Source organism: Poecilia reticulata, linkage group LG9 (assembly GCF_000633615.1).
Source record: "Poecilia reticulata strain Guanapo linkage group LG9, Guppy_female_1.0+MT, whole genome shotgun sequence".
Classification (NCBI taxonomy): domain Eukaryota; kingdom Metazoa; phylum Chordata; class Actinopteri; order Cyprinodontiformes; family Poeciliidae; genus Poecilia; species Poecilia reticulata.
The window spans coordinates 32,429,388-32,456,959 of NC_024339.1; the positions used below are offsets into that span (position 1 = coordinate 32,429,388).

Below are 27,572 nucleotides of genomic sequence, written 5' to 3' on the forward strand. Positions count from 1 at the left end.
CACACAACCATGCACACACACACACTCACACCTAGGGACAATTTGGAGAGGCCAATTAACCTAACAGTCATGTTTTTGGACTGTGGGAGGAAACCGGAGTACCCGGAGAAAACCCACCATGCACAGGGAGAACATGCAAACTCCATGCAGAAAGACCGGGGCCGGGAATCGAACCCAGAACCTTCTTGCTGCAAGGCAACAGCTCTACCAACTGCGCCACTGTGCAGCCCAAAATAAACATGTTTAAATTAAAACCTTCGTTTAAACACCTGCTGAGTTTTCTTGTGCCTTTGGTTCAGCTCTGGTTGTTGACATTTATGTCAAACTGGAGTTTGACCATATTGCAGTTTGCAAACATGCAGTTGTGTTATTTAGATTTGCATATTTTTGAGCAAACATAAATAAACCAGTATGGTGTTTTTATATTTTAATGTGTTTACATGTTAATGAAGCAACATTTACAGGAGCTGCCTGTTAGTTTTTTGTTCGGAGCTTTCTGAGTTGATGTATTTACCTTTTTTTAAAATTAAAATCTGTTCTCTTGTAGCTGCGGCTGCTGTATGAATGCAACCCCATCGCCTTCCTCATAGAGCAGGCGGGCGGCCTCGCCACCACCGGCACCCAGAGGATTCTGGACGTTCAGCCCGAAACGCTCCACCAGCGGGTTCCCTTCGTGGTCGGCTCGCCGGATGACGTCAACGAATACCTGTCGTTTGTCAAGAAGTTCTCATAAAAGCTGCGGCCGAGCTGAATGTGTTGGATATTAGGTTCTCCATCTACTGAGGTTTTGCTATCACCTGAGAAATTCAGATTTTTTTTCTCTTTTTGGATAAAACTAAATGTTTGTCGGCTTTGTAAACAAGATTTTAAATTTGACTTGTAATAAACTCAAAATATTTAAATGTTCTTAATGTTAAATGGTAAAATTTGTGTTTTACACGTTTAAGTGCTTTTTTTTGCCATGATGCATTTACTCTGAAGATTCTTTTATTTTAATTTTTGTTGCAACCATTTATAAAACACACTCTGTACTACTGATGACAGACAGAGACGGATGGATGGACAGAGACAGAGGGACAGAAAATTTGTTTGTCCCAGCATAGCAAACAACAAAAATTAAAAACACATACGAGTAAATAACAAGGTACAGTAACCTTGATATTAAGTGATAAGCTCACACATATCTCTCAATAGATAAAAAAACTAACATTCAATATTATGTTGATCAATTTGATTTTAACTAATCATTTATAAGAAACTGAATGGTAGACATAAAAGACAGCCTTATATTACCTTTGCAAAACTAACCACTTTATTTTGGAAAAATCCTTATAAATCTCACTGATTTACACGTACTTGAAAAAAAATACACATACTGTAGCCCAAGTTTGAACCGGAAGTGATCAGCGCCATCTTGGTTGGCGAGCGCACCGCAAAAATGAAACTGGCTTCGAGATGAACAAAAAGAGAAAATGTGTATTTTTGTGCAGGAAGAGGGCGCAAAACATGGAGGAGCTTCACGGAGCGCAGCTAAAAGCTACATTAGCTAAGCTAATTTTGCTAGTTCCGCAGTAAATACTACAGTAAATATCACTGAAACTGATCTTGGTACAGCCCAGAGGCGGGTAGATTACTCAAACATTGTAATGTACTGTTATTGAGACAGTGAGCTCAATTTACCGGTTTGAACGTAAGCCTTTCTGTTTATCAACTGTTATGATTTCTGCTTTTTAACAAGTACAAACTCACACAAAAACAAACCATTCCTGCCTTTTGAATTGCACAGAAAAATCAGACAGTCACTTAGTTACCTGGTCAGATGATGCATCTTGTTTATTAATCTGCTGCTTTAGTTTCGTTCTTCTGTCTCATTGTTTAATTTTCCATTTTGCTACGTCACTTACAGCTTTAACAATTATGCATGTTTGTTTCCCGCTTTAGTAAAATTTGGTGCCAAGGCGTGTTGGACTCCGGTGTTGGATTTCAGGAAGTTGTTTCAAAATAAGATCCTAGGACTGTTTCTGACACGAACCGAACCAGAACAACGAGAAGCTGATGTGTTTTCTAATCAGGATAAATGGAGGTTTGTTCATCATATGCCATGATGAACAAAGCTGATATGTCTGTTTTAATAAAAACAACAATGGATCAAAAAACGTCAGTTTGGGCATGTTTACAACTTTTATTGATGACATAAAAAAGAAAGAAATAAGTGAGAATAGGAAAAATCATGCTCAAATGTACAATTAATAACTTTGAAAACAAGTAAAGAAATATCAGTCAGTAAAACCAAATAAACAAAACCCCAATCATCACGTACTTCTTCTCCTCATTAAAGATTTTATAAACTTTCTTTATGTATTTTCCACGTTCAGGCTGAGAAAACAGACCAGCGGTGCAGCGTCCTCCGATGTGAGGATGCTCATCAGAGCTCAGGATAGCTGGCTGCCGTGGCGATGCCGCAGTTGTTGTCGTTGTCTTTAGACATGTAGATGTAGCCGCCGTCACCCCAGCTTGAGCTCCAGCTGCAGAGAGAAATCCACAGATTTATTTTAACGCTTTGCTCTCTTTTCAGTGACTGTATCTTACTAACGTTCTGAGGTTATCAGAACCACACGATTGATTAGATGTGAGCTTCAGCAGAATCTCAACGTTTCATTTCATTTCATTGTTTATATAAATCGATCAAGTTTACCTGTAAAGCACATTTCAGCAACAGTCCAAAGTGCTCGACGTCATAAAAACATCATAACCACATCATATAGTTAACAATTGTGAAAAGCAGTAGCTGATGTGTATTGATAGGATTATCAATGCGCATAAAAAATGTTGATGTTTCATTTATTATGATTCCAAAGCCTTGATTTAAAGAAACTCAGTGTTTCGGTTGTTTTGCAGTTTTCAGGAAGTTTGTTCCAGATTTGTGGTGCAAAGAAGCTGAATGCTGCTTCTCTATGTTTGGTTCTGGTTCTGGATGCAGAGCAGAATCAGAACCAGAAGACCTGAGAGGTCTGGAAGGTTGCTATGACAACAGCAGCTCTTTAAGCCATTCAGTGATTTATAAACTACCAGCAGTGATTTAGAGTCTCTTCTCTCAGTGGAGGGACTGTAGAACTGGGTGGTGTAGAACTGGGTGATGTAGAACTGGGTGGTGTAGAACTGGGTGGTGTCTCTATCTTCCTGGTTTTAGTCAGAACAGCAGCAGCAGCTTCTGGATCGGCTGCAGCTGTTTGATTGATTTGTTAGTCAGACCTGTGAAGACGCTGTGTCAGTAATCAATGCGACTAAAGATAAACGCAGGGAGTTTCTCTAGATCTCGCTGAGACATCAGTCCTCTAATCCTGGAGATGTTCATCAGGCGATAGAAGGCCGACTTCGTAACCGTCTTTATGTGGCTCTGAAGGTTCAGGTCAGAGTGAATTTGAGCCTGACTGCTAGTTTCTAGCTGTAATAACCGAAGCTGTGTGCTGACTCTAGGTCGTTATATGTGCTAACTGGGGCTGCAGTATTTGTGTTTTTTCACTGCGGAGAAAAAGTTTCATGTATTTATCTGCTTGATGTTTGACGTCACAATGTGGATTCGCCGTTCAGCTTGTTGAAGATTATTTAAGTCAAAAGAAAATAAAATGCAGTTGAATATGTCATCATTATCATTTAAAAACTGACTGGTATTTTCTAAACGTCGATGCTAAGGGTGTTGCGTTAACCTTTACCTGTTCTTGACGATCCAGTAATTTTCTTCAGAAAGAAGGTTTTGCACTGTGCCATAACCCACCACCAGCACGCCGTGGTCCAGGGCCTCGCTGCTGCAGTCCGGTTCACTGTAGATGCCTAAGACACACACCCAGTCCTTTTACTATGGGCACTCTTCATGATCACTAATCAGAGAACACATAGTAGGAGAGCGGACATGTTTCCATCTGCCTCATACGGGTCGTTCCCAACAGCAGCCATTTTGTTAATGTGTTAACAAAATTACTAATTTCCATCCATCCATCCATCCATCCATCCATCCATCCATCCATCCATCCATTTTCTTACACCCTTGTCCCTCAGTGGGGTCAGGAGGGTTGCTGGTGCCTCTCCAGCTGGTGTACCGGGCGAGAGGCGGGGTCACCTGGACAGGTCACCAGTCTGTTACAGGGCAACACAGAGAACACACACTCACACCTAGGGGCAATTTGGAGAGGCCAATTAACCTGACAGTCATGTTTTTGGACTGTGGGAGGAAACCGGAGTACCAGGAGAAAACCCACCATGCACAGGGAGAACATGGAGACTCCATGCAGAAAGACCGGGGCCGGGAATCGAACCCAGAACCTTCTTGCTGCAAGGCAACAGCTCTACCAATGCGCCACTGTGCAGCCTACTAATTACCATAATTAATTTTAAAATGACTCTCTTGCACTTCGGTCAAGAGTGTCCATACACTTTCTTTTTGCTGGTTGATCTATGCTTTGCGCTGTACTGGCCTACCAAGATGGCGGCGGATCACTTCTGGTTCCGACTTGTGGGAATTATGTATTGCATGTTTAACATTGACAGCCTCTCTTAGAACAAATATTAATATTTTATAGATCAACACCTACCTGACTGGTAAAACTGGAAAGATATATGACCGGCGTCAATGGCAACAGAAACTGGCCCCACGGAGCCCACGGCCTCCATCAGAGATTCCTCGCTGCCACTGACAACGTTAACGTATCCTGTCAGGTTGATGGCGCTGTAACCTGGATTATAGCTGCATGGCATGTCCTAAAATTAGCAAACAGAAAAAACAGATGACTTGTGTTGAAGCACAGAAACAGTTTGGAGGCTTTAATTTTAACTTTTCCAGCTCACCTCTCCCGTGTACGGGTAGGAAGACTCTGAGTCCAGACCTCCGTTGTCCATAACGTACTGAAAGGCTCTGTTCATCCACCCACCGTTGCAGCCTTCGTTCCCCTCAGGTCCAGAACAGTCCACCAGGTTCTGCTCACTCAGAGACTCAAGTCTGCTGGTCATTCTGTAGAGCTGGCCCTCCATGGCCCCGGTGGCACTGAAAGCCCAGCAGGAGCCACACCCGCCCTGAGGACAGCACAAACCTGGCGTGACGAAATGCAACTTTGACAGTTTACTCCAGCTGCATGACAATAATAATAATAATAAATAAAAAACCTTTTCTAACCAACTTAAAGAGATGGTATTCTGTGTTTTCCAGGCACAAAGTGCCTCTTTATAGCATAATCAAGTAACTATGTTACCTTCAGTTGTTATAAAAATGCTGTATATAAATCAAATATGACTTAAAAGACATTCAACTTCCTAATTTTACGTCTTGAAATTGGGCCTCTGTCTCTTTAAGAAGCTCCAGCTCTTTCTGAAACTCCGCCTTCAGGACGTCATTACAACACGGCTCCTTGAAGGCGGAGCTAAGTCCACCAAGGCGTTTTGTACAGCTGATGGAGATTAAAGGATTTCTCAAATATAAATGAAAGAATAAAAGCAACACTGCATGTCTGTTTTTGATCATTATAACATGATGGAAAACTCATATAAGAGGACATAATACTGACCCTTTAAATCAGGGGTCCCCAAACATTTTCCTGTGAGGGCCACATAACTTTTTCCTTCTCTGCTGGGGGCCGGAGTCAGTTTGTAACAGAAAAAGTGTGACGATTGCAGGAGTACCTAAATGTAAATATGTATTGTTTTCCAGAAAGCTCAATCAAATAACTCTCTGGGTTCTTCACAGAAAAAAATCCAGGAAATAACACTATTTATGAAATAAATACCGTATTTCCCGAACTATAAGCCGCAGATATCTCTGTCGATCCAGGTTTTCCACAACGATGGGCAGAGGGGGGCGGACAGCCAACACTTGAGACATAACCGGTCAGTTGAATGTCACATTTATTACGGTTGAAATAGAAAAAGTGGCCAAGTTTAGATTTAACTGAACTGATTACGGTAGTTTCCAAACGGTAACTGTAACAGTAGAAGTGCTGATCCTTCGTGTTGCTACTAGCATCTGCTAAATGAAAATAGGCGCCTTCTTCTGCTGCTGCTGCTTGTTCTTCTTTAGATTTCAACAGAAGCTTGCATCCATTATTGCGCTACTGCCATCTACTGGATCCTAATATCTATACCTCAAATTCTCATAATGATCCCAGTATTATTTAAAAAAACGAAAAATCTTCTTTTTCCCCTCAATGCTATTTAACTGATCAACAACATTCTCAAATTTCAATTCCCTATTAAAACCTAATTCCGTTTTAATGGGAAGTTTCTTCTTTTATTTCCAATTTTGACTTCCAATGATTCACTTCCTGCTAAAGAGCCCCCTGGTGGTTGAAGAAAAATCCACATATAAGCCGCACTGGGCTATAAGCCGCATGGTTCAAAGCTTAGAAAAAAAGTTGCAGATTATAGTCCCGAAAATACAGCATATGAAAATAAATCTAAATGCTCTCTGTTGTTCAGGGGGCCAGACCAAATGTGGAGGCGGGCCGGATCCGGCCCGCGGGCCGTAGTTTGGGGACCACTGCTTTAAATAATGAACTTAACTGCATTTTTGGATAGCTATGTTCATCAACTGGAATCCAAATCTATTTCAATCTGTGATTGGATTGAAGAGACGGTTTTTTGTACCTTTATGTGACGTGTCTTGTGAATTGGTGCTTTATAAATAAAACTAAATTAAATCTAAGCTTTTCCATTGTGGCACTTTGTCTCTGGAAGGTTAACCTCCAGAAAGAGCTCATCGATTTACGGCTCTTTGCATCCACTGATCTTGGGCTGAATTTGCTGTAACCTCCACTCAAGACACATGGAAGCAATCTGAAGTGATTTCCACTCTTCTTCTTGAGTTATGATCATTTGAAGCCGTTTCCTTTTACATTGACTGTATATGATGTTGTTTACTGCGTTCTAGTCTACGTTAGAGCTGGTTGAACTGGTTTTCAGCTTACTGGTGATGTACGTCAATGGGGGAAGGGGAGAAAAGCATCACAATGTAATGAAGGAGGAGGAATTCATGACTCAACCTGTGTGTTTTCTGACTGTATTTGGTTTAGGACATAAATTGATTTCTTCTTGATAAGGGTGTTAAATAAATAAATCAAAGCCCCTTCAGTCTGAAGCATCACTGCAGAACTTTGTTGTCACCAGATATGTTGACTTTAACAACGTTGGAGGTGTGAAAAGGAGAAAATCCTGTTACCTGGTTCTTGACAGGTGTGACGTAGCCGCTCTCCCTCCAGTCCACAGACGACGGGACATTCAGGAAGTTGGGCTTTGTGAACAACGACCTCTTGACCTTCTTCTCTGCTCTGGGTTTGTAGCCGTTCATCATCTGCCTGAACTCCTCGTTAGTCTGTGAAGAACATTTCATCAGATCAGTTAAATGTCTCATTAATTATCTTTACATAAAAGCAGAGTTTTGTTCTGGAGTTCCCCAAGGATGTGTGCTCGGATCACTGTTCATTATTTTTATTTGTTTCCATTTAAAACACAAGATCTTATCAGGTATTTGTAGTTTCTATTGCAAATATTTTAGTACACTTAAATTAACTTACAAGTAACTTTTCAGCAAGATATAGGAGCTTGTTTTAAGTAAATTATTCCCTAATAGTGATGAAAAGTTCTAGTTCCTTTGGCAGAATATTTCACTTATGGGGAAAATGTCTTGTTATAAATGAAATAATCTACCAAGGAGCTGGTACTTTTTCATCAATGTTAAGGAAGTATTGACTAAAAGCAAGGACCCATATCTTATTGAAAAGTTACTTGTAAGTTAGTTTAAGTGTACTAAGATATTTGCACTACAAACTAAACCAAAAATACTTGGTAAGATTTTGTGTTTTTGCAGAGTTAAATTGATGGGCCTCATAATTGGCCCATTTGTGACACTTTCAGAATTTTAGAATATCAGATGTATTGATTGTTTTCAATGCTTCATTTGGTTGCATCTGGAATGTTTGTTTACTTTTTTGATTATGATGAAAATGCAACTTTACCAAGTCCCCAAAGTGGTTCATCCCCAGGGTGAAGGAGTGTTCCCCCATGGAGTGCTCCAGGTTGTGCAGCTCGATCTTCCTCAGGTTTTTCTCCCACACCGTTCGCCTCCAGCCCTCCTCTCTCTGCAGAAAGAGAAAAACTAATTCAAACAGCGAGTTTTAATCTAAACTAGACTGTCTCTGATGTTTCCATGAAACCATTCAGGACCTGCAGGAGGATCTTGTTTAGAAATTCTGTCAACATTGTAAAAAGATAAGATAAGGCATCAGTAAATTGCTTTTTCTTCTTTAATGTGGGCATATCACTTCAAAAACAAAATCTTACCAAGTATTTTTGGTCCATTTTCTAGTGTAAATATCTTAAAACACTTGAAATAAGACAAAACTAACTTACTATTTACTAGTAACTTTTCAGCAAACTATAGGATCTTGTTTAAAACAAACAATTCCTTAAAATTGGGAAAGAAGTGCTGGTTCCACTGTCAGATTATTTCACTTATAACAAGACAGTTATTATAAGTTAAATAATTTGTCTAATTTTCATCTGTATTGAGGATTTATCTACTTAAAACAAGATCCTAATTTTTGCATAAAAGTTACTTGTAAGTTAATTTTGTCTTATTTCAAGTGTACTAAGGTTTTTACATTAGAAAATAGATAAATATATTTGGGAAGATTTTGTGTTTTTGCAGTGTAGAGTGCCAGCATGATTCAGCTTTACATACATTTCTTAATTTTCTTGTCTGAATGGCATCAGTTTAATTAGTTTTTTCCAATTTTCTCTTGAAACAGCATGCTTCCTGTCAGTATTTTTAATTAAATGCACACAAAGTAAAATAAGAAATGCTTGAATTATCAAACCTCTTCAGACCAATAGTTCTCTCTGATTGAATATTTAAGTTCTAGATATGGAAAAGAAAACATTGTTGGGTTGAAATTGTCATAGAAGTCACCAAAAGAACCTGTTGGATCACCTGATTGTAGGTTTTACTGTAGCGGTTCTTCCACAGCTCCCAGTGCTGATCCAGCGTTGGGTCAGAGGTCATGGCCGACAGGGCTGCATTCAGGCACAGCATCAAAACGAGCAGAGGCAACATGGCGTGGCTTCCTGTCGGGAAAATAACAGAAATAACATGAAATCACACATAAAATGTTCTGGTTTCTCCACTTAGAGGTTAATTCAACAATTCCTGCAGCAAAATGTAAAATCCTTCTCAAAAACACTTGAAATAAGACAAAACTTCTTGGAGTTTCATATTTTTTTTATTAATTTACTTTTATATTTCCTGCAGAACTAAAAAGTTGTATATTATGTACAGCTATTCTAATATATTAGTATAATGTTCAAAACTTTTTATACAGCTGTTTTTTCTCTCTTATTCGATGTAAACTTGGCCAGATGTCATTTCTAGGATTTATTGTCTGAAGATAAAGTATAAATCATTGATTATTCGGATCAGATGACAGCTCTCACTACTGTCTTATTTGTATTTTTCTGCATACAAATATTCTACAAGTTGAGATTTAGCCATCTCAAATCGTAGCAAGGCATTTTATTTTCACATCAGTATGTTTTTGTTTAATTTGGGAAATGTTTCATCTATAAATCTGTAGCAACTAAAAAAACTGTGCCTGGCATTTTAGTTTTTTATTTTAAGGTATACCGGATCTACCTGTCGGTACGTCGAGTTATTTACCATCTTGAAACTGTTTCTGTTGTGCTTGCACAGGAAATGCGGTGGATATATGTCAAATTTCTCAAACCAGATAAACTTCGGTACATTCAGAAAAGTGAAGCCCAAACTGAGGATGCAACAGACTGAATACTTCAACAAAAAGCTGAAAACATTCCTTTTTAAAAATGTTTACAGCATTTAATACACCTTTGATCCTGGTGTTTTTATTTTATTCTGTTTCTGTCATTAATTTTTATTTTTATTCTGTAGCATTTAAATATAAAGTGCATTAAAAATCTAAATTACTAACTTAAAAAGATTTATTTCACAAAAAATGGATAAAATGTGGATAAATCATTTTAAAAATAAATGAAACTACCTTCATATTTCACTGTAGAAGCTTTAAAAGGAGTGTAAAAGTGCTTGTGATTTCAGTTGTATTAAATAAAACCCAAACATTGCACCTGATGCAGGAAATGAGCTTCTTAGATTCAGTGAGAGAAAGATCAGCGGTGGAAGAAGAAACCCAACCTGGGAGGAATTTCATGTCAACAAACCAGTTAAAACAACAGATTCATATCACTGCTCACTCTCTGGAAAACGGTGCAAATCGTTCCGTCACATAAACGGGTACAGATTGCCTGAAGCCAAACACACCCGGTCAAATGTCAAAACTTACTTCGCTGCTGAAGACGATGAAGTGACGAAGAGGCTGCTGTCTTGTAAAAAGTCCTGAGATAAACGTGTCGAGGCTTTTATTCTTCTACCGGTGATTCCAGGTGATAAGGAAGAACGTAACGCCTCCGTCTGAAGAGGCGCTGAAAGACAGGAAGTATGAAAACCACAGGCAGCCAATGGGATGAGGCCTGAGGCAGAACGTTCCTCATACATTCAGTTAAATGTAGCAGGAACATACATTTACATTCGGTTAAACACTGACTCCATACAGTGACTCAAAACGACCAAATGAGTGTTTCTGTTTCACTTCACTGAATAAATGAACAGGATGTGGGAACATGTGCTCATTTTAAACATTTTTAACTAATTTTTCCTCATTTGTTCTTTAATAAAGGTTTCTTTGAATGGGAATGAAAGCATTTTATGTCCACTTTGGTATAAAGGTTGACAGAGAATTCAAACCATTTTGGGGTTTAGTGAAATGTTTTTATCCGATGCCACTTTGCATTATTTACCCAGAAGAAACAGCGTTGCTACATTATACTACAGATTATGTAAAACATGTAATTTACAGTAACTTCTGTTACTGTGTCAGATTTAAGACCCAATTTCAAAATAAAGTTGAAATATTTTCAGGTTAAGGATTAGAGAGTCCTCCTGTTTTTCCAGGAAGCATACTCCACGTTAGAGTCTCACCACATATGTTGTTTTTATGACTTTTTATGATTTGAAGCACTTTGAACTGCCTTGTTGTTGAAATGTGCTACAAATAAGTTGATTGATATAACAAGGTTTCAGATCTTTTATTGATTACTGCAAAAGCTGAACATGATCATAAAACCAGCAAGTGTTAGTAAGTCACTAAGCAGCAGAACTACGCAGCTTATGGGTTACATATACATGAGCGTGTTTGCATAAATCATTGCACAACTTTGAGACTTTATTCTCGTTCTTTGGCCCTCAGGAGTACAAGGAAATGTTGCTTAGAGGATAACAGGAAAACTGGCATCTGTTGCAATGCCACAGTTGTTATTCCTGTCTTTAGCCATGTGGATGTAGCCGTTGTTGCCCCAGTTTTCACTCCAGCTGCAAAGAAAAAAAACATGTCTGAATGACTTCTGGTGAAAATGAACAGTTGCTAAAGGAATAATACACCTTAAAATATGAAACTCAGAAATTAATCGTTAAAGGAAGTAGATGTTGCTGACCTGTTCTTCACGATCCAGTAATCCTGATCAGAGTAGCCGTAACCCACCAGCAGGACGCCGTGGTTCAGCCGCTCAGAGCTGCAGTTCTCTTCATAGTAGACGCCTGAAATACAGAGAGTCATGTTACACAAACCTGACAGCTAATGGGTTCAGAGTCAGACGGAGCCTCGTGTTCACGTCCATCAGGAATCATGCATTTGTTTTTGAAATGACAGTGTCTTCAGTCAGAGGCTCCTACGGATTCGCTGTAACACAGACTGCTACAAGAGATCTTTCCTGCCAGCAGCCATCACTATTTACAAAAACTCTTTGAAGAACCTGAATTAATATGATTTACAACAACATTTCATTTCCCTTTGGGATCAATAAAGTAATTTTGAGTTTGAATTGTAAAAGTGATACATTGTAACTCTTACATTTTTACATTAATTACTAATTATTATTATGAAACAATGTAAAAGCGCTATACTGTAAATCAATCAGCTGAATCAGAGTAGATTTAGCAGGTCAGTTCCTGCTAACAGCCAACGTTGTGGACGCCACTGGATCAGAGATCTAGAGCAGAGCTACCTGACTGGTAAAACTGGAAGGAATCATGACTGGCATCTATAGCAACAGAAATTGGCCCCATGGTGGCGACGGCCTCCATCAGGTCTTCCTCACTGCCACTGGGAATGGAAGCGTAGCCGTCGACCATGATGGCGCTGTAGGACGCGTTGTAGAAGCACTGCAGGTTGTCCTGAAGGTCAAAGAAGAGAAGTTAGAGTCATAAAACATGATGCAGAACTTCCTCCATATGATTAAGTATTGACGAACCTTTGCCTGGTACGGGTACGATTCTTCAGAGTCCAGACCACCGTTTTCATGAACATACTGAAACGCCATCTTAGCCCAACCACCGTTACAGCCCTTGTTGCCCAGGTATCTAGAACAGTCCATCAGGTTCTGTTCGCTCAGTGAAACCAGCCTGCGAGTCGCCCTGAACAGCTGGCCCTCTAGACAGCCGGTGGAGCTGAAGGCCCAACAGGAAGCACAACGGGCCTGAAGACAGCAGGAAAGAAGAGCCTGTCAGGGTCCAGTGCTGTGGATGTGTAACTACAAACCCACTGGCTGCAGGATGAACCCCTGACTCCTGAGACACCCAAAAATGTGGCTCTTACTTTTGAGGTATTTTACTGTGGACAATAGCTGCATTTGCACTGACCACAGAACTGAGCAAATTGAAATTATGAAAATAAATTTGCTTAATGGAGACAAAAAATCACCTTTTTGGATAAAATAATCAGTTCAAAGCACTTTAACTGCCTTTCTGTTGAAAAAAATGCTATAAATAAACCTTCTAAAAAGGTTTGTGCTAGAATGAGGTGGTTTTTCAGCCACATCGAATGTCCATCCATCCATTTTCCTGCACCCTTGTCCCTTAGTGGGGTCGGGAGGGTTGCTGGTGCCTCTCCAGCTAGCATGCCGGGCGAGAGGCAGGGGTCACCTGGACAGGTCGCCAGTCTGTCGCAGGGCAACACAGAGACACACAGGACAAACAACCATGCACACACACACTCACACCTAGGGACAATTTGGACAGACCAATAAACCTGACAGTCATGTTTTTGGACTGTGGGAGGAAACCGGAGTACCAGGAGAAAACCCACCATGCACAGGGAGAAATGTGTTTTAAAGAACTGCAATGGAATCACACAAGTCGTGATCAACAGCCGGATGTTGCTTCTGGTGGAAACGACGAAGAAGACAACAGGAAGTAGAAGGAGATTGATGGTTTGTTTTTGTTTTTTTCAGTCAGTGTGCAGCTGGCTCCACTGTGGCTTATCATAGTTGTGTGTCATTCTAACGTGTTGAATCTGTTGCTCTTCTGTAAAATCACCGACTACAATTTCCCCAAATCGCTGCATGTATAGCTGCACACAAGTAGGCGGGGCCTGTCCCTCCAGCGGCTGAATAAGACGCCGACATCTCCATTCTGGTGGCTGATAGATGATGAGCTCTAGCACCATGTCTGAATTATAATATAATGTCACGTAGCTGTTTTCATCTTTTGTTGCTATGGTTTTTTATTGCGTGAACAAGCTTATTTATGCGTGACTTTAATTTAATGATTTATTATTACTGCCTTCAACTTGGGATTGTCATGACTGAAAAACTGGTAAAACGCTGCAAGCTGGTTGGTTTCAGCAAGTTGAGGAAATGGAGTGTAAAATATGTACTCAGACAAGTCAGATGAAGTTAGACAACTCACAACTTGCCAAGAAAAATGCTTATTTTAGAGAAAACAGATCATGTTACCTGGTTCTTGACGGGCGTTACGTATCCTTCTGTCCTCCAGTCCACAGACGAAGGGACGTTCAGGAAGCTGGACTTCTTGAAAAGGGTCCCAACCTGAGGCTCTGCTTCCGGTTTGTAGCCGTGCATAATCTGCCTGAACTCCTCCTTAGTCTGTTGGAAATGTTTTAGTGAGTAGAACAGGCTACAACAAAACATAAAATATAAAAAAATAAGTGATTTAAGTAGCAAACCACTCCATCACTCTTGGAGTTCCTCAGGGTTGTGTGCTTAGCCCCATAGTTTTGTGTTGCCTCACCATGTCTGCGAAGTGGTTCATGCCCTGCCGGTAGGAGTGTTTCCCCATGGAGTGCTCCAGGTTGTGCAGCTCGATCTTCTTCAGGTTCTTCTCCCACACCGTCCGCCTCCAGCCCTCCTCTCTCTGCAGGAACACAAACATTCAGTCAGCTGTTTCTGGTCAAAAATTCACTTAAACTTTAAAAATTAGAGCAATTCATAGAATGGACGCTGCTATTGTCAGAGATTTTATTAAAATGGGAGGATTAGATTTGTCTCTCTAGCAGGACGGTACATGTTAACATCTGGATAAAATTTGAGACTTCAGGTCAGGCTTTAAGTGCATCTGTTGCATTTTACGTCAGTTTTGTTGTTGTTTACCTGGTGGTAGGTTTTGTTGTACCGGTTCATCCACAGCTCCCAGTGCTGATCCAGCTGTGGGTCTCGACTCGGAGCTGACAGAACTTCACTCACGCAGAACGTCATGACAACTAAATGCAGCATTGTTCCCACTTTCAGCTGGAAAAGATAAATAAAAACAATCCAAAGAGCTGAATAAATATAGGATGTAGGACTTCTGGCAGCATAAGTAAATTATTAAGCTGTAAAATTATGATTTCACCCATGAAGGTAAAATAAAGTATAAAAACCAGCCTGGCCTTGTTAAACAGTGAATTAACTTTGATTAACCACAAATTTCACCTGCAGAATCAATAAATCACTAAAACAGAACCTGTCTGACAACATGAGGTTGGCAAAAATATCTATTTCAGAGAAAATGTACAAATGTTAACTTGTCTTTGTTTTATTTTAAACCAAATTTGTAGATTAAACTCTATTAATCAGCCTTTGAAAAAAATAAAAATCCAATGAATTACTTTACAATTAATCAATAAAATTATCAACCGATCAGTTGATCACTGCATTGATGTGAAGTAAAGCAGAAAAGGCTGAAATTTCCACGTTGATGTATTTTTTAGATGAATCTTCTGCTAAATGATCAGCGTTCACTAAAGGAATAAAATGTTGTTGCCTTTTATGCAATAAAATGTACAGAAATGTAAAGGTTTTGTTACCTGAACACTTTTATGTTTTTAGTTAGTGGAAACTTGGACGGGTTCCAGTTTGTGGATTTGTTACCTGAAAGAAAAAAAGCATCAAACTAAGTTATTTAATATAGAAGATCATTATTTCTTCAAGCTCAGACATGCAACTATATTCTCCTTTCAGTTCTAGATCACAGCAAACCACAATTTGATGTTAACAGTTTAAAAAGTCATGACGATTTAAATTTAAAATTTTTAATAATTTTGCTTCTTTAGGAAAACTAAACCAGTTTTACTGGTTTTAACTTGTTGCTATCAAATCAAACATTTAAACCTATCAGGTTTTAAAATTATTTACATTAAACTTCAAACTTAATCATTAAATAAAGATAAAGCCAAAATGGAAACGTTGGTAAAAGATGATCTCTGTGTTTTTGTTGGGAAGGAAACCAAAAACTTTTAACATTATAAATCCACCAATTTGAACAGAAACAGCAGCTTCCTCTTAATAAAGTCACTTTATTCAAAAAGAAATGAACAGAAACACAATAAAAAGTCTTGTTGAATGTTGTTTTTGTGTTATGAAATATAATTAATGGTAGAAAAACTTTATGTTCTAAGAAAAGCATTAAAGGTTGGAGAAACAATAAAGCTGATCCTGCAGGAGAGAAAAATGTCTCCAGACCTGAATCATCTCTGCAGAGAAAATATTAAACAACATAATAAAAAAATAACAAAAATAAAGTTGATCATAAGCTGAAAATTGAGGTAAAATCTTTTAAACTTACTGTGATGTTTTCCCTGTTGATGGAGGAGAAGCAGAGGACGGATTCCTTTCTGCGCTGAGGAGCATAAAGTTTTTAAAGACCAGATTCACTTCGGTGTGAAAGCGTTGAGCTTTCTGATTGGTCCATTTTGTCCAGGTGGTCCAGGTGTCTTCAGGTGATGTGACTCCTGCCTCTGAAGATCTGCTGAACAAGACACACATGCTGCTTCAGAATATGAAGCATCTGGGATATATAAAAAAATATATATTTATTCAATGAGTAGATAAATTAATAATACAAAATGAATTCATAATTAAAATCTAAATTTTTGGAATAAAATAAAATGAATTAAATTGTCCAACATTTAATTAAAAAAAGAAGAATATTACAACATTTTACTTTCCTGGAATAAATGTTCAACCTGACTAACCTGCAACAAGAATATACATCTATAAAGAGATGCACCACATTTTCTGTATTATTTTTACTTTTCCTGCATATTAGTGGGCCTGGCTAACTCTGCTATGGCTGATGTCATCGATCTGATCGAAAATAAAATGGTGGATTGCAAAGAATAAAACAATGGAACAAATGCTAAGATTTTAACAAACTACTTCAAATTTTAATCAGCTGACAGGAAATTTGATAAGTGGTTTTAAAAATATGACTGATATTTCTTTAAAATAATGGTCAATAGTGCCAATGCCTTATGTATTTAAACTAAAAGATGCTACTTGACACGCTACTGGCTGGCGTTTTCAAAGTAGCCAATCCCTGAGAGGCATTTATTTTCCTCTGCGCTGATTGGCTGAACTCTGGAATGCGGAAATGAAGACCGAAGAGCCTAGCTGCCTTCCGCGTTAAAGCTAATGTGGTTTCCGTTGTAGGTATTAATGCATATTAAGGTATATTTGGTGTTTGAACTATTAAAATATGCAGTTTTTAACATTTTCAGAGGTGGTCCGCGACAGTGGTTTCCATTTTCCGTGTCCGTTGGTGTTTGAACTATTAAAATATGCAGTTTTCAACATTTAAGGTTGAAGTATTTCAACTTTTTTTTAACTATTCATGAGCAGCTATAGTTTCTAATACGCACTGATATCAGGATCCACTGCATTGTTTATGTTTCTAAAAATCTAACATTAACCCCACTCACCTAGTATGGGGTTGATTTGTTTTAAAGTATATCCTTTGCAAAAATGCATTCATTAAAATATTTTTTAAATTGCTACATTTAAGTTGAAACAAACCAATCCCCTAAAAGAACTGTAATCTTTAATCTTAAGATCTACAATTTACACATTTTTTCTGCTAATATTTGACTATTTGGTTCATTTCAATCTTGCAAGTTTATTTTGAGTGGATAAAAATAAATGTTTAGAATTTTTATTAAAAATTTGAGCCCCAATTGCTTTTAACTCAAAATTGACCCTCATTTAAATGTTTGGGCACCACTAGCGTTCACAACACCTCATATCTGTATAGCAGTCACTGACACCCATCAGAAGGATAGTAAACCACAAAAATATTACTGCTAAATAATCTGGGTGTATCTAAACATACTGGAAAGTTAGATGGAAGAAAAAAGTGTGGGAGAGAAAAAAAAAAAGTCAGCAATTTAATTTGGTAATCAAGATCCCAGAGTGGGCTGCACAGTGGCGCAGTTGGTAGAGCTATTGCCTTGCAGCAAGAAGGTTCTGGGTTCAATTCCCGGCCTGGGGTCTTTCTGCATGGAGTCTCCATGTTCTCCCTGTGCATGGTGGGTTTTCTCTGGGTACTCCGGTTTCCTCCCACAGTCCAAAAACATGACTGTCAGGTTAATTGGCCTCTCCACATTGCCCCTAGGTGTGAGTGTGTGTGTGCATCGTTGTGTGTCCTGTGTGTCTGTGTTGCCCTGCGACAGACTAGGTGACCCCGGAACGTTAGCTGGAGAGGCACCAGCAACCCTCCCGAAAATGGATGGATGAAGATCCCAGAGTGAGCAAAAGGAGCCCCAGCCATGTGTCGAGTTTATATACTGCACAACTTTACATTTTCCATACAACAGAATTTGTGTTTCCACTAGCTGTACGGTAGGAGTGTGAAATACTGGTGAGCCAAATTTACTTTTTTTAAAGATCATCAATTCTTGCAAAAACAGCATGAATTATGCTGCTCCATTTGAAAACATCTGCTGCATTTTAATAAAATATTAAAATTTGGGTGAACAAAATGTTTTATTGAAAACGAAGCACAAGAATTTTAGTGTTTCACATCTTTAATTGATCACGATAAAAGTAGCACAAAAAAAAAGAAAATCCGTTTACAATGATGACCAAGGCAAGTGTTAACAAATCACTTCCAGAGTAGCGTAGACATATTTACAGAGAATAAAACTACACTTTTTAAGACAGAACTTTAAAATAAAGTGGCGTAGAACCAGGCCATAAAACGGCTCCTTTTCCCTAAAATTACGAGTTTCCTCCTCCTGAAACGCAGCAGAATCTCCTGCTGATGCTTCTGTCCGACCGAAGCTTCGTCTTCAGCCAAACTGTTTCAATAAAACCCTGATGATGCTGCGGCGGCGTGCAGCCGTCACACCAGCGGGTAGCTGGCTGCCGTGGCGATGCCGCACTGGTTCTTCCTGTCTTTGGCCATGTAGACGTAGCCCTTGTCGCCCCAGCCTTCACCCCAGCTGCAAGAGAAAGAAACAAAATCAGTCAAACGGTTCAAGTTTATCCAGTCGGGTTGAACGTTCAGCAAATGTTGAGCTACCAACGATTATTTTAGTCACTGATTAATTGGCACAGTCTACAGATTTTTCATTTAAAAAAAAAACTAAAGAATTAAATTTCTTCCCAGAAGCTCAGTCATTTCTGGCCGACTTATTGTAGAGCCGATCATTTGTTGAACCAAATGAACAGCGTTTTGAGGCCATTGCAGGTAGGAAAAGCATACATTTCTGCCAAAACTCATTTTTAGATTGATCTCAAACTTTATACAGGAGAACCAGAACATTTGTTTTAGAAAAGTTGAACATTTGCTAGGAACCCCCACAAAGAAAAGTTTCTTTTAAACTCCACAATTTCAAGTTATTTCTAGAAAATTTCTGAGATTAACCTCAAGATTTTTCTTGCAAATTTTTGACTTATAAAACTCAGAATCTTTCAAGTCTTTTCTACAAAATTACTGAGATTCATCTGAAAAATTGTGGGGTTTTTTTGTCCCAACTACAAGTGCAAAAGATTTTATGGCCTAAATGTACTCGATTTGAAGTGGCCTGTTAATTTTATTTTTTTACCTTTACAGAATGTGACCCAGTTGAAGCCAAAACTGCCATTTGAGTTCCAGGTAGAAAATATCCGATTGTGTTCTTTCAACAAATGGTCATTTTACTCCAGTTAGCGATTAAGCCCATTACTAAATTAGTTGATTATTGGTTTCAATAATCGGACCTGTTCTTGACGATCCAGTACTTCTTGCCGTCCACGTCTTCTCCCTGGAAACCGTATCCCACCACCAGGACGCCGTGGTCCAGCTCCTCGCTGCTGCACTCCTTCTCATAGTAGATCCCTAAAATAAATTAAAAACAAGATATTGAGACCAGTCAAGCGGTGGGATCCCGACCCGTTAGCTTCTCATGCCAACACCAGACTGACCCGACTTGTAGAACTGGAAGGAATCGTGACCGGCGTCTATCGCCACGGAGATGGGTCCGACGGCGGCCACGGCCTTCATCAGAGCGTGCTCATCGCCGCTGGGGACGTCCACGAAGCCGGTGTCGTTGGCGGCGTTGAACTTGGGGTCGTAGTGGCACTGGCCATCCTGAAACGTAGAGCAACGTGAGGACGTGGCGCAGGAAGGGACAAAAATGTGCCATTCTGACCGACACAAGAGTTAAAGTATAACTTCACCAGATGCCCAAATTCTCATAATTTAAAAAAGAAAATCCTATTACGAAATCTCTGCAAACAAAATAAATCTCATTACAAAATTAATGGAATAGAAATTAGAGTCCAAATAAACAGAAGCTGTTACACAAGATGGCCGCCAAGGAAACATTGGCAAAAAAAGCCACCACCCAGATTTCTCAAAAAAAAGAAAACTCAAAAACCAAATAGAGGCAGTTGTCATGGTTCTCGTGGGAGCAGAGGCGTACCGTTCCCTCGTAGGGGTACGAGTCCTCCGAGTCCAGGCCTTTGTTGTCCTTGACGTACTGGAAGGCCTGGTCCATCAGGCCGCCGTTGCAGCCTTCGTTGCCCTCGTCTTTGGAGCAGTCCACCAGGTTCTGCTCGCTCAGCGACACCAGCTGACCCGTCTTCTTGAACTCCTGGCCCTCCAGGGCGCCGGTGGCGCTGAAGGCCCAGCAGGAGCCACACTGACCCTGAGGGAGAGGAAGAGAAGCAGGAGGAAGAGGTCAGGACAGTCATCTTTAGATTTAAAGAGAAACCATCCAGAGTCACAGCTTCAGTTGTTATAGCTGGAAACTAGAGATCAGGATGAACTCTGACCTGAACCCTCAGAGCCACATAAAGACAGTTAGAAAGTCAGGCTTCTATCAACTGAAGGACATTTCCAGGGTTAGAGGACTGATGTCTCAGCAACATCTAGAGAAACTCATCTTTAGATCACAGGTTCCTGCAGCAGCATCTTCACAGCTCAGAGGAATAAACTACCCATCCATTTTCTAACACCCTGTCCCTCGTGGGGTCAGGAGGGCTGCTGGTGCCCATCTCCAGGGAACGTTTCGGGCGAGAGGCGGGGTCACCTGGACAGGCTGACCGTCTGTCGCAGGGCATTGGAATAAACTAGAAAACTGTGAAACAGTCGAAACACTGTAAACTAAAACCCCAACCGACATCCTGGCCGTTGTTTTGATTTGCTAGCATTGTCCATTTTGCATCTGTTAGCGCTGTGTGCTAGCTTTTAGCTCCTTAAGGTCATAGCTGCGTTTTAAATACAACTTAAACAGTTTGTCATTGTTTTTGTTCTTGGGGAAACAAAAGATCCAAATGGATTCAGTGACATTCAGGTGTTAAACTGCAAGATGTTTTCATTCATATTCTGGCAACATTTCTTAACCTGAACATCTCCTTCAGTCTCCTGTTTACATCCTTTAAGAATCTATTTGGGAAGGGAATCCACTAGATCATTTTATCTATATTAAACTACAAAAATGACTAAATGTCAGAGTGGATCGCTCTGAAACCTGGAGGTCATTTTATGGCTTTACTTCACTTGGCAAAATTCAAAACAAAAAACATTAAATGTACCTGCAATAAAACGGGTGCATTTTTGTTCTTTAAATAAAAATAATGTAAATTCTCATTTTCTTTCACTATGACCATGTAAAAACAAACTGGTGTGCAATGTTGCCTACACCTGGTTGCCGTGGCGCCGGTCGGGTCGTTTCTGCAAACCTGTCAATGTATAAAGTGGGGTTGGGAGATTATCTTTAAGCTGTGCAGCATAAAGATAATTCACACGCCACCGAACGGCTGCCTTATCGCCGCCTGCAGGCAAAACTCCAGAGGACAGAGACCCTTTACTGAGGCTGCAACGTTTACAGGAAAATAACTGGACTGGACTGTTTTATCGTTTCTAATAACTACAAGATGCCTACATTACCCTGCAAACATTTTTATTTAAATAAGACACATTTTAGAGAGTTTCAAACTGTAGATGACCAAATGTCATCTTAGTAAAATATTTTCTTTTATTCCGTTTTGACCTCCAAACCTGTTTGCAGGAGAAAATGAGCTGAATTTTAAAAACGTTAGCAGTTACCTGGTCCTTTATGGGGGTGACGTATCCCTTCTCCCTCCAGTCCAGGGAGCGCGGCGCCACCATGAAGCTGGGCTCCAGGAACAGCGACCCCTTCACCTTCCTGTCCGCGTTGTGTTTGTAGCCGTTCATGATCTGCCTGAACTCCTCGTGAGTCTGTGAGGAAAGGTCAGAGTGAAACCCGATTACAAGGAGGACATCAGAGGCTTCGTTTAATGATTCTACAGCCAAGCAATAAATAAATCAACACAAGCTTGATCATTTCCATTTGGACAACAATCGCTAAATATTTTTGAAAAATTCTGCACTTTTGCCCGTTTTCTTTGTCCAAGATGAAGAATTTATATTTCTCGAGATGCAAATTGTTGTTTTGATTATTTTAGACATTCGAATGTTTTCCAGTTCGGCCAGCTGATAAATTGTCCCAATATACAAAAGTTTCATTTCCACAATACGGTGGAAACACCACAACACCCAAAACCATAAATAAAGTGCATTTTGTGACGTTCTAAACAAAATTGCCCTTTAAAAAAAAAGATGGGGCTCATTTTATCATATGATTAATGGCTTTTTGTGACAGACTTTGTTCCAATGTTAAATTAATGATTTCAGTTGAAAATGGTCTCAATTTAATTGCAACAGTTTATATGCAGTAAAATGAAGTTTTGATTAATTTTTTAAGTCTGTGCTTAAGCAAAAATAAACACGTTAGGCTGAGCACGAGTTCAGCAGGTTATAAAACCCAACATCTGAGCCTCACCATGTCTCCGAAGTGGTTCATGCCCAGAAGGTAGGAGTGTTTCCCCATGGAGTGCTCCAGGTTGTGCATCTCGATCTTCTTCAGGTTTTTCTCCCACACCATCCGCCTCCAGCCCTCCTCTCTCTTTGCAAAGCAAAAACACAAAAATCCACATTTTTATTATTCATTCTGGAGATAAAAAACACAGCAGACGCCTTAAAAACACGCTACCTCATGGTATTTTTTACTGTGCCAGCTCTTCCACAGGTTCCAGTGCTCGTCCAGCTGTGGGTCCAGACTGGGGGCCGACAGGGCCGCGCTGAGGCTCAACGTCAACACAACCAGAGGCAGCATGGCACCGGCTTCCTGCAGTAAACAACACAGCTGGATCAGGTTTCAGAGCAGCAGAGGGGAGGTGCAGACCTGGGCAGGCCACGCCTCACTACGGGGGAAAAACAACAGCCACACACGCAGGCAGTCAACACTGGTTTGTCACGAACAGCTCAGAAATTCACAGGAAACGTCCTTCTGCAAATTCCTGGCATCACAGTCACACTGAAGCTGGTATGCGATTTAGACCATTTTCACGTTTGGTGAAACGGTTTATAATCAGAGCAGCTTTCAGCCCAAATATCTAGACTTTTTGATCAACTTCTGTGAAACTACACAACACCTTTAACAGGATTTTGTAGAATTGTAATTTAGCCATTTGAACCAGGTGTGTTGGACTGGAGTTTGTCACCCTGTATTAGACAATCACCAGATCAGTTTGGCCATCTGCGTCAGCTTTAGTTAAGATCTAAACCAAAACACGGAGAGAAAGTTTGTACACGATGATTTAACTTGAGATAAAGCGAGAGGAAAAAAGTGGAATAGCCCTTTAACAACACCGAATCGGAAGCGAACTTCAGTGCCATTCCCAACTACAGGAAAATACCCAAAGCTGGTAAGGCCAAAAATGCTAAATATTATGATCTCAAAATTACTTTCCACAAACTGAACGTGTGTGAAATAATAGTAGAAAGAAAAACACCGGCAGTGACTCCTTATTTGGCGGTTTTCCAGGTTTTTAGCGGAGCGGGATTCTGGCTTTATCCCAACGACAAGCCGATCCTGGTTGTTTTTTTTTTTTTTTTGCACAGTCACGGGATCTGCTGCCCGGGCAAAGCCAGGAAACGCCGAGCAGCTCCAAACCAGGAAAACGAAACAGAAAACCAAAACTGGAACCGGCGCATAGCGGCTCACCTCAACCGGATCCCATTGATAATGTTCTGATGAATAAAACAAGCAAAGAAGAGACGCAAACAATGGCGGATGTGGAAGGAAAGCAGCTGGGACGGCGACAAAACCAGCCGAATAACACAAAATAAGTTAGGCTGCAACAATACAGCGACATTTAAAGATTTTTTTTACAATCTAGAGAACAAATACCGATAAACTTTTTAAAATAGACAATTTACACATGCAAACTGGTGCTCTGTTTACAAGAAGCATAAAACCATCACAATAAATTCCCTATAACTATAAAACCCAAATTTTAACCGAAATGTTACATTAGAAATCTTCAACATTAAATATTGGTTCTTACTGTAAAATCTTTTCTGTAGAAGAGCCAGAAAATATCGCTCTGTTAGCCGAGGGACACTTTATAAAGGCCAAACCGGGAGGCGATCACGTCCCACCGAGCTCTCCGATTGGCCCAAAAACTTGTTTGTCCTCAAGGCTGATTGGTTAGTTCCTTGTCGTTCCAATCTAAGCCCCGCCTCCTTGTCCGATGCCCTCATGGAAGCACGTGATTCCCTCCAGGTGGAAAACAGCTGCAAGGAAGCCAAACTTGTTTCTTTTTTAAGGTGATTATTTAATATAAAACTATATAAAGAGCCAATTTTAACCAGCAAATCATTAGTTAGATTGATCCTCATTCAAAACATCACAATAATTTGCTTCTTTAAACTACTAGATCTAAAATACGCACGGTGAGAAAACTCAATAAGAAGTCATTTTAAAAAGACGCCAATAGAAAACAAAATGAGATAAAGATGAAACACGAAACCAGCGTCAGGAGCTTTTCTATTTTGTTTCATTTTTATCATTAATAAAATGTCTGGGCTTGGTTTTTAAGGTAAAACAATAAATGTGATGATAAAAAGTATACTGCTCAAAAAAATAAAGGGAACACTTAAACAACACAATATAACTCCAAGTAAATCAAACTTCTGTGAAATCAAACTGTCCACTTAGGAAGCAACACTGATTGACAACGGGGAACCTCGGGGTCAATCAGTGTTGACCCCGAGGACAGTTTGATTTCACAGAAGTTTGATTTACTTGGAGTTATATTGTGTTGTTTAAGTGTTCCCTTTATTTTTTTTAGCAGTATATTTACAACTTATTCCAACTCTTTTTCTGCTGTTAAAGCCTCACAAACACAAACGCTGCTCTTAAATAACATACCCATTTCGAAATAGGCTTTTCTGGACACCATTGACACAGAAAACTGAGGTAGATATTTATGTCCAGCTGTTTTTAATGAGTAAATAAAATCAAGTGCAACACAGTGCCTTTAAAAGTTGATTGAATAGTAAAATAAAGTCCATCTGTGTGTAATTTCTTAGAATATAAAAACAATACAGCTGTAAACCTCCCTGTGAGGCCTGTGGTGACCTGCAGAGATTCACTGCTGAGGTGGAAAATCACATTTTTGGTCAGATGAGACCAAAAAACACAACATGTAAAGAAAAGTCTAACCCTGCACAACTAATATGGGCTGGTCTCATTATACCATGGGGATGCGAGTTAAATAAACTGTATGAATACTTATGATAACATATTAAGAGTCTCCAGATTAGTACTTTGCATTGAGATCTCAGAAACAGATGGATTATCTCCATTTACTCTAAAGTTTTGGGAAGGTTGCCATCAGAAAAAAGTTGAAAATTAAGTTTCTGTGAAAAGTTAAGCATCAAAATGTTGCAAAAGATGCTCAAAAATCAACTTAGATCAATATGTCTGCCTGTTCAGGCCTCGTTTACAGCGTCAGGCTTCAGAGTTTAAGATATATTATCTTAGTTTACTATTCCAGTGGAGATAATGAAGAGTAAATCTCATGAGCAAGCAGTCACACAATGCATCACAACATTGATAAATCACTCAAATTGTCACAGTTGTTTATGTTTCCCTCGTGTGTTTGGCTTAAACAAATAGAAAACAGAGTTTTAGGTGGTGTAAAACGTTCCTCAGCCACGGATCTGCTGGCAAATCAGAGTTAATAATCGATGCTGATGCTCATGTGACGGTTGAGAAACAGGAGCTCAGGACTGAACATGTTTTTCACGTTTGGTTCTTTTCTCCTGACGCATGTTGAGCAAGAACGCTGCCTCACGCTCAGCACATCTGCACTTCTCAAGTCTGATTGAAACAAACGGTCAGTTTGATCAGGATTAAGGTGAATCAGGGACATTAAAGATGGGAAAGAGAGACATTTCTGCCAAAAACGAAGACGTTTTGAGATTAGCCTTAGAAATCTTCTAGAAAAAACATGCAACATTTCTGAGTTTGAAAGTTGAAAATATCCAGAAACACTGAGCTTGGGGTGCTGTGGTGGTGCAGTGGGCAAAGCACGACCCACATATGGAGGTCTCAGTCCTCGTGGTGGTGGTCACAGGTTTGATTCCCAGCCTGGCCACATTTGCCACATGTCTTCCTCCTCTCTCATTACCCTGTTTCCTGTTTCCCTGCCAGCATGCCTAGGTGGGCCCCATGTGGGGGAAAGGAAGGCTGATATATGGGTCCCATATGGGTTTGTCCGCGGGTTCCACGATGGCCCCACATGGGTTTGCCCATGTAGGGCCTCAGCCTACATGGGCCCTACATTGGGCCCTAAATAGATAAACCCATGTGGGCCCACCACCATGTAGGCCCATGCAGGGCCCATGTGGGCTGTTACCCTACATGGGCAAACCCATGTGGGGCCACCGTGGAACCCGCGGACAAACCCATGTGGGACCCATCTGGTCTGCCCTCCTTTTCCCCACATGGGGCCCACTTAGGCATGCTGGCAACTACTTTCAAATAAAGGCCACTAGAGCCAACAAAAGCTTTGAAGGAAAAAAATTGAGATTAAGAACTTTTCTAGAAAAAAAAACAGGAAATTTCTGAGTTTGAAAAGGTGGAAATTCTGAGGTTAATCTCATAAATTTCCTACAAAAAAACTTGGGACCTTTCTAAGTTTAAAAATTCAAACGTTTCCAGAAAAAACTCAGAACTTTGAAATTAATCTAAAGGATTTTCAGGAAAAAAAACAACATGGACATTTCAACTAATAATAATTTAAGAGAAAACATTTTTTTTAAACAATATAAACTTTTACAACAGGAATTGTTAAGAAGTTCGGTTCTCCAGTTAAACGACTCAAACGGCTTGATGACCTCGTTGCCAGGCAACCAGGAGTAAACAGTCGGTTTATCGCTGCGACCCGAACTGTAAATAAAACTGCAACAGGTCAAAACTCAGCAGAAATCAGCCTGAACAGGGTGGAAAAGGACTTTATTTAATCTGAGTTCATGAAGAAGCTGCAGCCATGAAAGAGGCATTAAGATGTGAAAACACATAAAAGTTAACAGAGTTTTAAAAACGGCTGATTTTTCTATCCGATTTGAGCTGAAAGTCTCACTTCTGTTTTATTCTAATTACATCTGAGGAAGCTAAATGGCATCCAGGTTTTACTCTCACTGTCACAACTTTCTAATAGACACGGCTTTTTAGCTGAAAAAATCTCAAAATTTCTGAGATTTTCCAACCAAATTTTTAACTTTTCAGAATCAGAATTCAGTTTTTTCCAGAAAATTTCTGAATCTGTAGAATCTGTAGTTGAAAAAAACTTCTTGAAGTCCAAAGATTTTATCATGAAGTGCCAAAAGAAAGTCAAAAAATCAGATATTTTCCAGAAAAATAATTCTAAAATTTCTGAGCGTGAAATGTCAAGAGATTGCTTAAAAAACTCAGAATTTTTAGATTAATCTCAGAAATTTTCTATAAAATCTTGGACATTTCTGAAATCCTCTGACTCAGAAACGTGACTTTTCGAGCTCAGAAATCTCCATGTTTTTTCTAGAAATTTCTGAAATT

At 39.7% G+C, this 27,572-nt stretch overlaps 4 protein-coding genes across 6 annotated transcripts in view; 1 reads left to right on the top strand and 3 right to left on the bottom strand.

Moving 5' to 3' along the window:
* Positions 1-861, top strand: part of fbp2 (fructose-1,6-bisphosphatase 2) — a 12,393-nt gene extending 11,532 nt beyond the window's left edge. The window contains exon 7 of the mRNA XM_008419388.2: positions 548-861. Coding sequence (XP_008417610.1) covers positions 548-733 — 186 coding nt within the window. The 3' untranslated portion in view covers positions 734-861. The remainder of the gene's footprint in view (positions 1-547) is intronic.
* A 134-nt stretch (positions 862-995) lies between these two features.
* On the bottom strand, positions 996-9,099 carry LOC103470744 (cathepsin L1-like). The gene is made up of 7 exons (XM_008419389.2): positions 8,972-9,099; positions 7,998-8,120; positions 7,202-7,354; positions 4,843-5,067; positions 4,590-4,755; positions 3,714-3,831; positions 996-2,525 (listed from the first exon to the last, which is right to left on the bottom strand). Exons 1-7 carry the CDS (start codon positions 9,092-9,094, stop codon positions 2,426-2,428), a joined length of 1,008 nt encoding a protein of 335 aa, XP_008417611.1. The 5' UTR covers positions 9,095-9,099; the 3' UTR covers positions 996-2,425.
* Positions 9,100-11,177: 2,078 nt separating this feature from the next.
* LOC103470745 (cathepsin L1-like) lies at positions 11,178-16,067 on the bottom strand. 2 transcript variants are annotated; one of them, XM_008419391.2, is made up of 9 exons: positions 15,965-16,067; positions 15,207-15,270; positions 14,512-14,642; positions 14,153-14,275; positions 13,858-14,007; positions 12,376-12,600; positions 12,130-12,298; positions 11,560-11,662; positions 11,178-11,437 (listed from the first exon to the last, which is right to left on the bottom strand). In XM_008419391.2, exons 3-9 carry the CDS (start codon positions 14,632-14,634, stop codon positions 11,335-11,337), a joined length of 996 nt encoding a protein of 331 aa, XP_008417613.1. In that variant the 5' UTR covers positions 14,635-14,642; positions 15,207-15,270; positions 15,965-16,067; the 3' UTR covers positions 11,178-11,334. The 2 variants fall into 2 exon arrangements, with proteins under 2 accessions (XP_008417613.1, XP_008417612.1); XM_008419390.2 differs by having other exon boundaries at positions 14,512-14,649.
* Positions 16,068-18,182: 2,115 nt separating this feature from the next.
* LOC103470746 (cathepsin L1) lies at positions 18,183-24,137 on the bottom strand. Of its 2 annotated transcripts, XM_008419393.2 has the most exons (9): positions 24,034-24,091; positions 23,691-23,716; positions 22,677-22,811; positions 22,467-22,589; positions 21,710-21,862; positions 20,082-20,306; positions 19,582-19,747; positions 19,378-19,495; positions 18,183-18,617 (listed from the first exon to the last, which is right to left on the bottom strand). In XM_008419393.2, exons 3-9 carry the CDS (start codon positions 22,797-22,799, stop codon positions 18,518-18,520), a joined length of 1,008 nt encoding a protein of 335 aa, XP_008417615.1. In that variant the 5' UTR covers positions 22,800-22,811; positions 23,691-23,716; positions 24,034-24,091; the 3' UTR covers positions 18,183-18,517. The 2 variants fall into 2 exon arrangements, with proteins under 2 accessions (XP_008417615.1, XP_008417614.1); XM_008419392.2 differs by lacking the exon at positions 23,691-23,716 and having other exon boundaries at positions 24,034-24,137.
* Between the last annotated feature and the right edge of the window lie 3,435 nt (positions 24,138-27,572).

Excerpts from the sequence above, each read along its gene's own strand:
- LOC103470744 (XM_008419389.2), bottom strand. The coding sequence starts at position 9,094 with ATGTTGCCTCTGCTCGTTTTGATGCTGTGCCTGAATGCAGCCCTGTCG. Across the intron at positions 8,121-8,971 it reads ACAGTAAAACCTACAATCAG|AGAGAGGAGGGCTGGAGGCG; the intron begins GTGATCCAACAG and ends CTCTTTCTGCAG. Across the intron at positions 5,068-7,201 it reads TCACACCTGTCAAGAACCAG|GGCGGGTGTGGCTCCTGCTG; the intron begins GTAACAGGATTT and ends TGCTGTCCTCAG.
- LOC103470745 (XM_008419391.2), bottom strand. The coding sequence starts at position 14,634 with ATGCTGCATTTAGTTGTCATGACGTTCTGCGTGAGTGAAGTTCTGTCA. Across the intron at positions 14,276-14,511 it reads ACAACAAAACCTACCACCAG|AGAGAGGAGGGCTGGAGGCG; the intron begins GTAAACAACAAC and ends GTGTTCCTGCAG. Across the intron at positions 12,299-12,375 it reads CGTACCCGTACCAGGCAAAG|GACAACCTGCAGTGCTTCTA; the intron begins GTTCGTCAATAC and ends TTTGACCTTCAG.
- LOC103470746 (XM_008419392.2), bottom strand. The coding sequence starts at position 22,799 with ATGCTGCCTCTGGTTGTGTTGACGTTGAGCCTCAGCGCGGCCCTGTCG. Across the intron at positions 21,863-22,466 it reads TGAACCACTTCGGAGACATG|ACTCACGAGGAGTTCAGGCA; the intron begins GTGAGGCTCAGA and ends CTTTCCTCACAG. Across the intron at positions 20,307-21,709 it reads TCACCCCCATAAAGGACCAG|GGTCAGTGTGGCTCCTGCTG; the intron begins GTAACTGCTAAC and ends CCTCTCCCTCAG.